The sequence below is a fragment of the Schistocerca nitens genome, chromosome 6 (genome assembly GCF_023898315.1).
Source record: "Schistocerca nitens isolate TAMUIC-IGC-003100 chromosome 6, iqSchNite1.1, whole genome shotgun sequence".
Taxonomy (NCBI): Eukaryota; Metazoa; Arthropoda; class Insecta; order Orthoptera; family Acrididae; genus Schistocerca; species Schistocerca nitens.
Window position 1 is genome coordinate 553,655,257 of NC_064619.1, and position 15,748 is coordinate 553,671,004.

At 44.0% G+C, this 15,748-nt stretch overlaps 1 protein-coding gene across 1 annotated transcript in view; it reads right to left on the reverse strand.

Annotated features, from left to right (window-relative positions):
- Positions 1–3,912: 3,912 nt before the first annotated feature.
- LOC126263451 (uncharacterized) overlaps positions 3,913–15,748 on the reverse strand; it is a 69,582-nt gene continuing 57,746 nt past the window's right edge. The window contains exon 2 of the mRNA XM_049960545.1: positions 3,913–4,323. Within this exon, the coding sequence (XP_049816502.1) occupies positions 3,913–4,323 (411 nt within the window). The remainder of the gene's footprint in view (positions 4,324–15,748) is intronic.

Below are 15,748 nucleotides of genomic sequence, written 5' to 3' on the forward strand. Positions count from 1 at the left end.
CTGTTGTAACAGCAAGTTCCCTTGCCGGTCTAGGAATGGTAGAACGATGGGTTCGCTGACGGTTTGGATGTACCGTGCACTATTCAGTGTCCCCTCGACGATTACCAGTGGTGTACGGCCAGTGTAGGAGATCGCTTCCCACACCATGATGCCGGGTGTTGGCCCTGTGTGCCTCGGTCGTATGCAGTCCTGATTGTGGCGCTCACCTGCACGGCGCCAAACACGCATACGACCATCATTGGCACCAAGGCAGAAGCGACTCTCATCGCTGAAGACGACACGTCTCCATTCGTCCCTCCATTCACGCCTGTCGCGACACCACTGGAGGCGGGCTGCACGATGTTGGGGCGTGAGCGGAAGACGGCCTAACGGTGTGCGGGACCGTAGCCCAGCTTCATGGAGACGGTTGCGAATGGTCCTCGCCGATACCCCAGGAACAACAGTGTCCCTAATTTGCTGGGAAGTGGCGGTGCGGTCCCCTACGGCACTGCGTAGGATCCTACGGTCTTGGCGTGCATCCGTGCGTCGCTGCGGTCCGGTCCCAGGTCGACGGGCACGTGCACCTTCCGCCGACCACTGGCGACAACATCGATGTACTGTGGAGACCTCACGCCCCACGTGTTGAGCAATTCGGCGGTACGTCCACCCGGCCTCCCGCATGCCCACTATACGCCCTCGCTCAAAGTCCGTCAACTGCACATACGGTTCACGTCCACGCTGTCGCGGCATGCTACCAGTGTTAAAGAATGCGATGGAGCTCCGTATGCCACGGCAAACTGGCTGACACTGACGGCGGCGGTGCACAAATGCTGCGCAGCTAGCGCCATTCGACGGCCAACACCGCGGTTCCTGGTGTGTCCGCTGTGCCGTGCGTGTGATCATTGCTTGTACAGCCCTCACGCAGTGTCCGGAGCAAGTATGGTGGGTCTGACACACCGGTGTCAATGTGTTCTTTTTTCCATTTCCAGGAGTGTACAAGATAGAGTAAGTCGCTATTCGCTGCTGGGACCACGTGTTCCACCGTGGCAGCCTCACGTAATACACGGGCCAGGAACGCAGACAGCCACGGCTTACGACGCGACGGCTGCAGAGACCTCAACTGGTAATCGAGGTCCACGCCGTCTGCTGCGGAATCGGAACCCCACGCTCGGTTCCAGACGTTGCACCAACTTTAGAATACCCTTTTGACAAAAATCAACCGCCTGCGATTTTTGTCTGTTCTTCACTCTGATCTGCAGCTTGTTGTCTGCGCAAAAATGTTGTCTCCAAAACCAGCCGTTCAAGAGAGCAGGGATGAAAATCGTAGTGGGAAAAATCCGGGCTGTAAAGTGAGTGATCAAACGTTTCCTGCCGAAAACGCTGCAGTCTTGTCCGTATCGCACCAGACATGTGCGGCCGAAGATTGGCACGAAGAAACAAATACGTGCATGAAATCTGGCGAACTCCCTCACAGGCACTCCTTCTTGGCGAAGATGCTGTTTTCCAGGCACCTTTATAGGTTCACTGTGCACTCAGAACCGGAAAGTGCGACGTGACGCAATCAGTGGGGTTACTAGCAAAGCATCATCGAATTTTCACTGTTATATCCATTTCGTGACCGATCGCATCTTACTTTCCGAGTAGCCCTCGTATATGTTCCGTAAAGGAACCAATCTCAAATATGAAAATTTTTCTGAAACCTTAATGCACTACTAGCCATTAAAACTGCTACACCAAGAAGAAATGCAGATGATAAACGAGTATTCATTGGACAAATATATTATACTAGAACGAACATGTCATTAGAACGGACATGTGATTACATTTTTAAGCAATTTGGGTGCACAGATCCTGAGCAATCAGTACCCAGAACAACCACCTCTGGCCGTAATAACGACCTTCATACGCCTGGGCATTAAGGCAAACAGAGCTGGGATGGTGTGTACAGGTACAGCTGCCCATGCAATTTCAACACGATACCACAGTTCAACAACAAGAGTAGTGACTGGCGTATTGTGACGAGCCAGTTGCTCGGCCACCATTGACCAGACGTTTTCACTTGGTGGGAGATATGGAGAATGTGCTAGCCATGGGAGCAGTCGAACATTTTCTGTATCCAGATAGTCCCGTACAGGACCTGCCACATGCGGTCGTTCATTATCCTGCTGAATTGTAGGTTTTCGCAGGGATCGAATAAAGGGTAGAGCCACAGGTCCTAACACATCGGAAATGTAAAGCACACTGTTCAACGTGCGGTCAGTGCGAACAAGAGGAGACGAGACGTGTAGCCAATGGCACCACACACCATCACGCTGGGTGATACGCCAGTATGGCGATGACCAATACACGCTTGCAATGTGCGTTCACAGTGATGTCGCCAAACCCGGATGCCACCATCATGATGCTGTAAACAGAACCTGGATTCATACGAAAAACTGACGTTTTGCCATTCACGCACCCACGTTCGTCATTGAGTACACCATCGTAGGCGCTCCTGTCTGTGATGCAGCGTCAAGGGTAACCGTAGCCATCGTCTACGAGCTGACAGTACATGGTGCTGCAAACGTCGTCGAACTGTTCGTGCAGATGGTTGTTGTCTTGCAAACGTCCCCATCTGTTGACTCAATGATCGAGACGGGGCTGCACGATCCGTTACAGCCATGCGGATAAGATGCCGAGGCCGTTGGAATCCAGCACGGCGTTCCGTATTACCCTCCTGAACCCACCGATTCCATATTCTGCTAACAGTCATTGGATCTCGACCAACGCGAGCAGCAATGTCGCGATACGATAAACCGCAATCGCGATAGGCTACAATCCGACCTTTATCAAAGTCGAAAACGTGGGTACGCATTTCTCCCCATTACACGAGGCATCACAACAACGTTCCACCAAGCAACGCCGGTCAACTGCTGTTTGTGTATGAGAAATCGGTTGGAAACTTTCCTCATGTCAGCACGTTGTAGGTGTCGCCACCAGCGCCAACATTGTGTGAATGCTCTGAAAATCTAATCATTTGCATATCACAGCATCTTCTTCCTGTCGATTAAATTTCGCGTCTGTAGCACGTCATCTTCGTGGTGTAGCAATTTTAATAGCCAGTAGTGCTCATAGAACACATAAATGATAAACAAAAGCGGATGAGCCGTAAGTAATTGAAGCCTACTAAAATAACAGCTTTCGAGTGTGTAAAACAGAATTGTAAACAATCTGTAATTGTTCCAACAGAAGAAAATAAAATGCCTGTCGTAACGAAAAATCGTATGTTTTTTAAATGACCAAGACGAAACCAATATCAATACACTCCGGTCGGAGCCTGGAGATGTGAGTCATTTTAATCGTGGAAGGAGAGTTATTAGGGCTTCATGCGAGTCACAGTGCCTACGTTGTGGCGATGTGAACACAGTGGCAAAACTGATTCCATGGCTGAAGGAAGCTGAGATTATATGAGCAACGACCATACTAATCCACTGAAGTGGTATTTACGGTGCACATCATGTAGATACCTACCCGTTCTAATAGAAGCATCTGTAGAAATAACGAGACGTTAATCACTCTATAGGATACTCTAACTTAACCAAAACTATTGGAACGCAGAGTGTGTCTAGTTGCTCACTCGGAGTCCAGTATCGAAAAGTTAGGTACCACTTTTCACACATGTTAGATGTTATTATTATGATATGATTGTTTACTCGTATGTCCAATCACGACTGTGATGTACCTGCTACATCCTCCTAGAATACATCGAACGAAAAGAAAATGTATGCCAAATAACAGTTGATACCAGTTATTTGATGATACTTGCGTATGACACTGACGATGACGTCAAATTTGCTAGAAGGAACTGGAATTTTAAGAACGTCTGAGTGTGTATGACCACTGATTACGCTACAATTTGTTTTACATGAATGCAGAAAGAATGAGAGAACTTGATCAGTTTTCCTTAGGATCTTCCATTGCCATGGCACCATCGATAAACCAACGGAGATAGCCGACGTTAGTGTAGACGGCGCCATCGGACTCGCATTCTTCGTTTGCCCACGAGCTAATGCCGACCTGAGTGCTGCCACTAACGAGCGGCCCACCAAAGTCGCCGTAGCAGGTGCTCTTGCCGGCCTCGCCGGCGCAGATCATTCGGTCGGTGACGCCGAATGTGGCCACGCAGCTGGCTCGGTCGATGACGGTAATGTCCACCTTCATTAGTGTGGTCGACGCCTCCTGTCCCGTGGAGGCTGTGGCGCCCCAGCCGGTGATGGTGACTGCGAGGCCGCCAGGTGGATCGTAGCCATCGGCTGGCAGATTCACGATCTGTATGTTGTCACCGATAGGGAAAATAGGTTTTGCCTGCAACGTAGAAAGCAATTCGTCAATTTCTGATTATGTGTCTGAAGAAAATCGGGCGATGCACCGACCCAGTTAAGCAATCAAATATAGATATACAAAGAGCTATTAATGAAATTTTGAGAACACTCAATATGGAAGTACTAATGAATAAAAAACTGGAACTAGCCACACTTATTGATGAATGATTTATCCCACGGCAAATAATTTCATGGTTGAGAGAAATGAGGATAGATTGTGGGCTACATTTTCGCCATGTATTGTAAATCTACATATCTCCCTTGGATGCCTGACAATGTCGAATTAACCTTCAAACTATAGGCGAGAAGAGCTTCAGTGAGTCCAGCAGAAGGGGGCTAGGGCCCCCACAGCTGCGGCACCTCGCACCCTACCACCTGCCCCTTCGCAAAACCACCACAGTTGAGGACACTTATCACTGAGTGACAGGATCATCTCCAGTCGTTCCTCTCATTATTTTTTGATAAAGTGGTTTCTTGAATCCGCAACTTGGATCATAAAATAACTAAAATGTAGCAAAATAAATATAAAATTACGCTGCAGCGACAAAAGTTACAGGATACCTACTAACACCGTCCCGATTATCTTTTGCCCAGCGTACTGCGGCAGCGCTACGTGGCACAAGCTCAACAAGTTGTTGGCAGTCCACTGCAGATAAAAGCAAATAAATTGAGCCACGCTGCTTCTCTAGCCGTCCATAATAACGAAAGAGTTGCCGGTGCAGGATGTTGTGTAGGAACTGACCTCTCAATTTTATCCCGTAATTATTCCATCTAATAGCCATTGGGGATTTAAGTGCTACTGTAGGGGAAGGAGAACGTGAGATTCGTAGTACGAATGATAGACATGAAGAACTACTTGAGTTCAGCCAAAAATTTCAGTTAGTTATAGCGAATATTCTGTTCAAAAATCACAAGCATAATCAGCATAACGGCTCATGCAACCGAGTTTCTCAGAGTTTAATACACGGGAGAATGAAAAAGAAAATTGAGGAAGTGTTAGATGACGATCAGTTTGGCCTTAGTTATAGTCACGGGAGAGGGAGTTCTGACTTTGCGGTTGAGAATGAAACAACGGCTAAAAAATCGAGACACGTTCATAGCATTTGTTGACCTGGGAAAAGCTTCGACAATGTCAAATGGTGCAAGATATTCGAAATTCTTAGAAAAATGGCGGTAAGCAGTAGGAAAGACGGATAGTGTACAATATGTACGAGGGCCAAGAGGGAATTACAAGAGTGGAAGACCAAGAACGATGTGTCCAGATTAAAAAGGATATAAGAGCTAGATGTAATCTTTCACAGCTACTGCTTAATCTATGCAACCGAAAGAGCAATGACGGAAATAAGGAGAAGGTTTAAGAGTGGAATCAAAATTCGGGGTGAAAGGAAAACAAAGAAAATATTCACTGGTGACATCGCTATCCTCAGTGAAAGAGAAGAAGAACTGCAGGATCTGCTGAATGAACAGTCTAATGAAAATAGAATTATGGATTGAGATTGAATCGAAGAAAGACGGCCGGCCGCGGTGGCCGTGCGGTTCTAGGCACTTCAGTCCGGAACCGCGTGACTGCTACGGTCACAGATTCGAATCCTGCCTCGGGCATGGATGTGTGTGATGTCCTTAGGTTAGTTAGGTTTAAGTAGTTCTGAGTTCTAGGGGACTGATCCCCTCAGATGTTAAGTGCCATAGTGCTCAGAGCCATTTGAACCATTTTTGAAGAAAGACGAAATAATGAGAAGAAGTAGAAATGAGAACAGCGAGGAGCTTAACATCACAACTGGTGATAACGAGGTACATGAAGTTAAGCAATTCTGCATCCTAACCAGCCAAATAACGCATGACGGAGCAAGACGGACAAAAAAAGCTGACTAGCACCAGTGAAAAGGGCTTTCGTAGACAAGGGAAATCTACTAGTATCAAACATACACCTTAATTCGAGGAGGAAATTTCTGAAAATATAAGTTTATAGCGTAATATTGTACGGCATCGAAACATGAAATGTAAGAAAAGTGGAACAGTTGAGAATCGATGTATTTAAAATGTGAACAGGAGAATGTTCAAAATTATGTTCTCTGATAGGGCATGCAATCAGGAGGTTATGGAAAGAATCGGCGAGGAAAGGAATGTATGGTAAACAATGAGAAGAAGATGGGTTAGAATGGTAGAATATATGGTAAGACAACACAAGAAAAACTTCCAAGTTGCTAGAGGGAGCTGTAGAGTTAAAAACTGTACAGGAAGAGAGAGATGGAAGACATCGAGTAAATAACTGAGGACATAGGTTACTAGTTCAGGCTCCGCCTGTGAGCTCTGAACAATTTTTCTAATTTTATCCAGCCACCCGAGTTTGGAAATGAAAGTTCAAAACTGCCTGCAGAAGAAACTTGTGGCTTGTATTTAAAATTCTTTGCAATGGCGTGTAGCATTTCACAACAGATTTTTCCCATCTTGCAATTTCAATCAAGTTCGATTAATGCTCTAAGGTAATTTATCACAGTTTGTACAGTGCTGAGCGCTAATACGGATTTCTGTATGAATGGAACCCAATAGTGTCGTGCAGAAAACGTGACCATGTATCGGACCACTACTAGCACAACACGTTTGACATAGCTACGTTAGCTGACCACTGCCGGCATTTTACAAGCATGGCCGGTATCTTCACGTTTATAGTCTCAGAACAAAGTGCCCGCACCGTCCGCTCCGGGCACCCTTCACGGCAACCGCTTGCAAGTGGCGCTGTCGCATGGCGCTAGAGATTCTCGTCACAGCTAGAATGGATCGCCAAGCGGCACAACACCGAGGTTACCATTAATTGGTGACAGTATTAAGAATCACTTCTAAAACAAACTGACAAAGTATCGAACTGATTTTTATGTTGATTACTACCAGTACAGGTATAAGGGAGTAAATGTTACTATATGTAAGGTATTTTCTGTTTCCATATTGGCGTATGTAGTATCTTACATGATTGCTGGTAGACTGCAAACGTTTCATTTGGTTTGTGTTAGAATTTACCAAAGCATAACCTATACTGAGGTGACAAAAGTCGCGAGATAACGATATATACGTACACAGAATTCGGTAGTATACCGTACACGAGGTATAGATGGGGGTGTATTGGAGAGATGTGGTATGTACTCAGGGGATTGGTGCGATAAGTTTTTCGGCGAGATTATGGCCACAGGATAACAATTAACAGGCTTTGAACACGACATGGTGGTTCGAAACAGACGCATGAAACTTTCCATTTCGAAAATCGTCAGGGAATTGAATATATTGAGATCAACAGTCTCAAGAGTGGGCCGAGAGTACCACATTTCAGGCATTACCTCTCACCATGGACAACGCACTGTCGACGGCTTTCACTTAAGGGGCTCCAGAACGCCCTATACTTGCAATGTTAAAATAACGCTTATAAATTACATCTTTCCTCACAAAGTATTTGAGGTAGGAAGTTGAAATTTTTACAGATTATTTATTGGAATATGGGCTACAACTTAACACAGAGATTTTACAAAATTTTAGTTCAGTTATTTAAGATGATTTTTTTTCAATTGTAATGAAAATTCACAACTATTTTTGCAATTTTTTATTTATATATTCAAAAATATACAGTTTTATGGAAAAAGGCTGTGTTAAATTATGCAGAAGGTACTGTGTAACATTTACTGAAAGTTTGAAACAAATATGTTTGGAAGATCCTTAGAAAACATGTAATTAGTATGAGAAAATAAAAGTTTTGGGAATCGAGCGACAAAGATTGGATTAACTTTTTAGTGCATTCCAGGTCCATAGGATGGATTATCTTCATCCTCTGCAAACTCCTCCTCCAGCTTCCTCTTGTTCCTCCTCCTGTTTACTCTTGCTTGTATTTCTAGACTACAGCCCTGTGTGCAGCCCGAAGGCGTTCCTTGTCTAAAGCAAGCATCGCTCGTACCATGTTAGAGCCTATCTTCATTCCCATATTTCTAAATACCTTGCACCTTACAATGTTGCCATCATTGAAAGTCGCAACAGCGTCATACACACCAAAGTGAAGTGTTTCTATTCCAACAAATACAGTCTTGGGGATTCTCGACCATATAACACTATTTACACTTTCATTGGGGTTTTGAGTTTTTCCGTGAATACACTTTTTCAACAGTTCAGGTGCTGCTAAGTTTCTGAAAATAGGTTTTATCACCTCCATTATTGCATAATATTGCATAATAACACCATTTGACTGCAGTTTAACAGCGCCACAGTGGGTCACGCCCATGTAGAACACATTTCAAAAAAAAATTAAAAATAGTTGTAGTCTTCGGAACTGAATAAATTATATATCTATTAAAAGGTAATAGTCTGCAGATTGAGAAAACGCAAAAAAGTAAAAATTGAACTTTTCATGATTTTGAGCCTTTCCGGAGCCCCTTAAAGACCTAGTGCAGCGGTGTTTACGTGGAGTGTCAGTGCTAATATACAAACAACACTGCGTGAAATCAGCATAGAAATCTATGTTAAACGTACGACGAACGTGTCCGTCAGGACAGTGAGCGGAAAATTAGATTTAATGGGCTATGGCAGCAGACGACGCCACCTGCAGCGACCCTCCTGGTCTCGTGATCACATTGCTTGGACGCTAGCTGACTGGAAAACAGAGGTCTGTTCAGATGAGTCCAGATTTCAGTTGGTAAAAGCTGATGGTGGGATTCTAGTCTGGCGCAGAGCCAACGTAGAAATGGACCCAAGTTGCAAATAAGGCAATGTGCCAGTTGGTGGTGGGCTATATTTACGTGGATTGGACTGGGTCATCTGGTCCAGTTGAATTACTTAGACACCACTTTCGGCCATTCATGGACTTCATGTTCCCAAACAACGATGGATATTTTATTTGTGACAGTGTACTACGTCGCCGCGCCGTAGAAAATGTCAGGCAGTAACAGCGAATACTCTGATAAAGAGTCACGGGAGAAGGAAGTAGTCTTGAAAAAGATCGGAATGTACGAGAAGATTTCAGTTAGATTACATCATGATCAGGCAGAGATTCCGAAATCAGACACTGAACTGTAAGCCATACCAGGGGCAGATATGGAATGAGATCTCAATTCAATAGTCATGCAGAGTAGGTTGAAATTGAAGAGACTAGTGAGGAAGAATCAATGCGATTGTTTGAGGAACTTTTTGAATAGTTCGGGGGAATTGTATGGCCAAGCAGATAGACCGACGTGAATCACAATGAATATTTATGGGACATAATCGAAAGGTCAGTTCGTGGACAAAATCGTGCACTGGTAATACTTTCGCAGTTATGAACGACTACAGACGCAGCGATGCTCAATAATTCTGCAGTGGTCTTCCAGCGACATGTTGAGTCCATGCCAAGCTGAGCTCCTACAACACCCTACACCGACACGATATTAGAAAGTATCCCAGGACTATTTTCACCTCACTGTAAGTTTCAGTGGTTGAAATCACGCAAGGCGGCAGACCATGATAGAGTGCAAGATCTACGTGTGTTAGTGTTTTAGCACCACACTCAGTTGTGCGTGACAGCGATCATCTGACACAGCGGATCTTGGGGGCATCCACCTCACTGCTGTGGTGTCCGCCCCGATAGCTGATTGGTCAGAGTGATGGATTACCGTCCTGCGGGCCCGAGTACGATTCCCGGCTGAGTCGGAGATTTGTTCCGCTCAGGGACTGGGTGTTGCGCTGTATTTATCACCGCTTTATCCCCATCCGTCGCGCAGGTCGCCAAACATGGCGTCGAACGTAATACAACCTGCACCAAGGCGGCCGGACCAGCCCCGCAACGGGCCTCCCGGCCAATGACGTCAGACGCTCATTTCGACTACTGTGGTCGACTCACACTTGTGTGGGCGTGTGTCGTATTAGTACGCCGCTGAGAGACGATGGCTCGATCCACAAAGCAGGATCTCGCTGAGATGATCAATGTATGTTGACAGGCAAATGACAATTGGCGGGCGGTTGCACTCTTGGACCGGGGAAAGTATTTCCGACGATAGCAGCGCACCATAAATTGTTAGCAACAGTATTTGTTCGTTTGAGTGAGATGGGCTCGCATCAGAAAATGAGTTACCAAGAAAGCTAGCGCACCCAGTACGAACATAGGCCTTTGAGAATTTGATCCCTTTATCAGCACTAGGGATGTTGACCAGCAGAATGGGTTAAGCCAGACAAGCATATGGAACTCTATCCTCGACAACTGCCACTATCTGTTAGACAAGGCTCAAAGCCTTAAAACACACACGGACTTCCCCTATGTGGCGACAGTTTTGAAGCTGATTGTCGTGCAGGAGGCCATGGTGCTGGAATTCTGTCATCCATGTACGTGAGGCAACCTAACGTTAGTCTACGGCGAATTCCCTTGGTAGCCGTGAACGATGAGCACCGCTTCAGCCTCGGTGTCTTAGCAGCGATTATTGCTGTCCGCTACATGGTATCTTCTACAAAACCTCAAAGGCATGGCTTACGTGCACTTCCTAGAGGTGAGTAAGTCTCCTCTTTTCGACGAAGCGCCTTTGGCGTTACAAATGGTAATGTCGTTCCTAAGTCGACGGGTCGCTGGATCTTGTGGTTTACACCTGTTGATGACCAGAAAAAATTCGTGTATGTGGAAACCATCCTGGACCTGCAGACACGCTAACACATATAAATGCCGCCAGTATCTCTGTTCCGTTGCATGCTGCCACATTTGAATGTGTATGCCCGTGAGCGCTGTGTCGTGTTTCAGAGTGCTTAAAGACCCGTGTGAACTACTGCCGAACAGTTTGTCTGACGGTGGTCTCATTACAACATGTCGAGCTCTGCGTTGTATTTTACATACATGACGAATTAGTATACACTCTGTATCACAGACACCATCCATTTCTGGCCTTGTGTCCGTATCCACAGTTTTGCCCCCTGTTCCGTCAGCGATCGTTTGCTGCAGTTTGTCCCAGTTTCGAAAAGGCGCCCTGTGGATATCTGAAACAGAACATGTGCTATCTTCGTGTTATATAATATCCCTCTCCGCAGGTATCAGCTGGAAATGGTCTTGCAGCTGTTAAGTCTATCTATGTGTTTGGTTGTTATTGTAGAACGTAGTTATCCATAAGTAACTAATATATTAATTCTTTTAGTGTACCTTATCACTGAATTTTTTTCTCGTTGTTATTTACCTTATCTGTTACGGTAGTAATTCAGTATTAATTCCATTTTTATTTAGCGATTCATTGTCATATCATTGGTGTTATAATAAGTCACTAACCAGTTAAGTGTTCTAGCTTACCGTATTACCAATTCTTTCCTTGTTTGTTACTTACGGTCTGCACTACCCCGGCTCAACGTTACTTTGTTAACAATTTAGTGTTACACCATTGTCATCTGCCAAACACTAAAGACAGGTGACCGAATGAGATGCAGCAACTGCATCGGAGTTACCTTACGATAAACATCTTATTACATTCTGATCGTTTTGTTACTGAAGCCGTTAACACCATACATCGAGGAGGTGCTGACATTCCAGTAATAAAGATTTTGTTAGGGAGAATGAACCGTAGACCAACTACATACATTAAGGCAAATGCCATTAAAGGACTGAGAATTTCGCACAGATGTTCACTGTCTTTTTGTGGACTTGCAAAAAGTGTAGGATAGTATGAACAGGGAAGCAATATGGTTAGAACTGGAAATGGCACAGGCACCCAGAAAACATATAAAACTTACACAAGTATGTATACAAAACACAACAGTTCAGTGACAGGAAGTGGAAATTTAGCATGTGAGAAATCTTTCACGTAGGAGGATCGTACAAACATACCGCCGTTTGAGTCTCGTACAGATTCCCGTATGGAGGACATAGTGATAGACATCCCTGAAGTTGTGAAGCAGCTGAATGGGTTGAAAATAAACAAATCGCCAGGTCCTGATGGGATTCCAATTCGGTTTAACAGAGAGTACTCTACTGCATTGGCTCCTTACTTAGCTTGCATTTATCGCGAATCCCTTGCCCAACGTGAAGTCCCGAGCGACTGGAAAAAAGCGCAGGTGACGCCTGTATATGAGAAGGGTAGAAGGACGGATCCTCAAAATTACAGACCAATATCGTTAACATCGGTTTGTTGCAGGATTCTCGAACACATTCTCAGTTCGAATATAATGAATTTCCTTGAGACAGAGAAGTTGCTGCTGTCCATGCATCAGCACGGCTTTAGAAAGCATCGCTCCTGCGAAACGCAACTCGCCCTTTTTTCACATGATATCTTGCGAACCATGGATGAAGGGTATCAGATGGATGCCATATACCTTGACTTCCGGAAAGCGTTTGACTCGGTGCCCCACTGCAGACTCCTAAGGACGAGCATATGAGATTGGTTCCCAAATATGTGAGTGGCTCAAAGACTTCTTAAGTAATAGAACTCAGTACGTTGTCCTCGATGGTGAGTGTTCATCGGAGGTGAGGGTATCATCTGGACTGCCCCAGGAGAGTGTGGTATGTCCGCTGTTGTTTTCTATCTACATAAATGATCTTTTGGATAGGGTGGATAGCAATGTGCGGTTGTTTGCTGATGATGCAGTGGTGTACGGGAAGGTGTCGTCGTTGAGTGATTGTAGGAGGATACAAGATGACTTGGACAGGATTTGTGATTGGTGTAAAGAATGGCAGCTAACTCTAAATGTAGATAAATGTAAATTAATGCAGATGAATAGGAAAAAGAATCTCGTAATGTTTGAATACTTCATTAGTAATGTAGCGCTTGACACAGTCACGTCGATTAAATATTTGGGCGTAGCACTGCAGAGAAATATGAAGTGGGACAAGCATGTAAAGGCAGTTGTGGGGAAGCAGATAGTCGTCTTCGGTTCACTGATAGAATTTTGGGAAGATGTCGTCCATCTTTAAAGAAGACCGCTTATGAAACACTAATACGACCTATTCTTGAGTACTGTTCGAGCGTTTGGGATCCCTTTCAGGTCGGATTGAGGGAGAACATAGAAACAATTCAGAGGCGGGCTGCTAGATTTGTTACTGGTGGGTTTGATCATCACGCGAGTTTTACGGAAATGCTTCAGGAACTCGATTGGGAGTTTCTGAAGGAAAGGAGGCGTTCTTTTCGTGAATCGCTACTGAGGAAATTTAGAGAACTAGCATTTGAGGCTGACTGCAGTACAATTTTACTGCCGCCAACTTATATTTCGCGGAAAGGCGACAAAGATAAGACAGATTACGGCTCGTACAGAGGCATATAGGCAGTCATTTTTCCCTCGTTCTGTTTGGGAGTGGAACAGGTAGAGAAGATGCTAGTTGTGGTACGAGGTACCCTCCGCCACGCACCGTATGGTGGATTGCGGTGTATGTATGTAGATGTAGATGGAAAGGCGTCATCGAAATTGAAGATCACGACTGGTGTCCGATAGGGAGATTCCCACACTCTTCATCTGTTTAATCTGGTTCTGGAAAGAAACAATGAGAAATTTAATAAGCATGTTGATAGAAGGATCTACACTCTGGCCAGCGCTGATGATATTACTTTATTAGTACAGAATGGTTCAAAATGAAAGAGTGTTAATGGAAGGGGCACTGAGAGCAGGCTTCAAAAGGAATGTGCATGTGACCAAATACCTCGTAGTGAGCAGACAGAACAATGACAGACATTTGGATGTGGATGATACGCTCTTGAAAGGATAAAAGAGAAATCAAATAGTCTGGGGCAATACTCAGTGAAAGGAATGAGACAGACCAGCAAATAAAGGGAAAAATATAGACAGCAAGTAGTTCAAAGTTTGCACTCAGAAAGCTGTTGAACTCCCGGCTTCTATTGACGTATACAGAGATAAGGACACTAGTGTAACCTGTCATTCTATATGTAGCGGTGACCTGGACAATGACACAGAAGGCCGAAAGAAAATTACTGAATCTGAGAATGGTGTTCTCAGACAGAATTAGAATATAATTAGCCGTAACTAACTAATACGTTAATAGTTTTGTTTTACCTCCTCACTAACTGTTTTAGAAGCTATTTGCATTACCTGTTACTGTTAAAATTTAGTATTACTTTCATTTTTATTTAGAAATGCATAATCGTATCACTGGCGTAATTACAAGTTACTAGCCAGTTCAGGTTTGTACCATACACTGTCACTAATTATTTTCTTGTTTATTACTTACACTACCAGTTCCTGTACTATCTTAATATAATGTAAATTTTTTAACAATTTAGTGTCACACTGCCGTTATCTGCCTAACACTAAAGAAAGAAGTTCCAATGAGATGCAGTAACTGTAGAAGAATGACCTTACTATACACAACTTATAAGAACCTGAGCATGTTGTTACTGAAGCCATTAACACCAAACATCGAGGAGGTACTGAGATTCCGACAAGCGGGGTTGAGAAAGAGGTAATGAACCGTAGAACAGCTATATACAGCAAAGGAAATGCCATTAAAGAGCTGGGAATTTACCAGAGATGTTCACTGTCTTTCCGTGGACTTGCATAATGCTTACTATTGTGTAAATAGGCGAGTATTGTGGTAAGATCTGGCAGGTCACAGGCACCCAGAAATCGAATGAAACTAACTCAAACAGATATAGAACAGGCAATATGACCAGTGGAAGTGATTGGAAAGGTGTAAGAGAAATTCAAGGTGAAGTTTGAAGTACGACTGGGACAGTGCCACTTGCCATTTCTGTTTAATCTGGTTCTGGAAAGAGACAATGAGGAAGGTAACAAGCCTGGAGACATGAATACCTCTTGTTAGAAGGATCAACACTCTGACTTATGCTGATGATGTAGCTTTAATAGCACAGAAAGTCCAAGATCTTGTCCAGAATGAATGAATGTCAACGGAACAGGCATTGAGAGCAGGCTTAAAAATGAATATGGATTGGACCAAGTAGGTCGAAGGATAAAATATATGTCAAATACCACAAGAAGGGTATAGTTTCTTCTTCAAAGATGCCACAACTTGAGGTTGCGCCTACTGAACACATGGCTTGTAGTTACACGCTCATAGATTGTAACCTCCCCACACAAATATTTAAAAAAAAATTATAATGGAAATGAGCCAAGTATAACCTTCCCAAAGAATTGTTTATGTTTAAAATATGAACCATGCGTAAAGTCCCCACAAAATAATAATTAAATTAATTTTTTAATATTGTGACCTCTGAACAAAATTGGCTCCCATTTATAGTCTGTGTGCAGAAATGCATTCACATTTAATGTTCCCACAAAATTCTTTTCTCATTTAATGTTAAGTTCGAAACTGAAAAATTCCTAAACACCAAAATAATAGAAACGTTTAGTAACCTGATAAATTTTGTGAGGACAGCAGCTCTGCCCTTCGGCCCTGTACTCTGAATAAAAAAGCAAAAATTCTTACCTCAATAAAAACTGCAAATATATCTGCTCTTAATTAGATATTT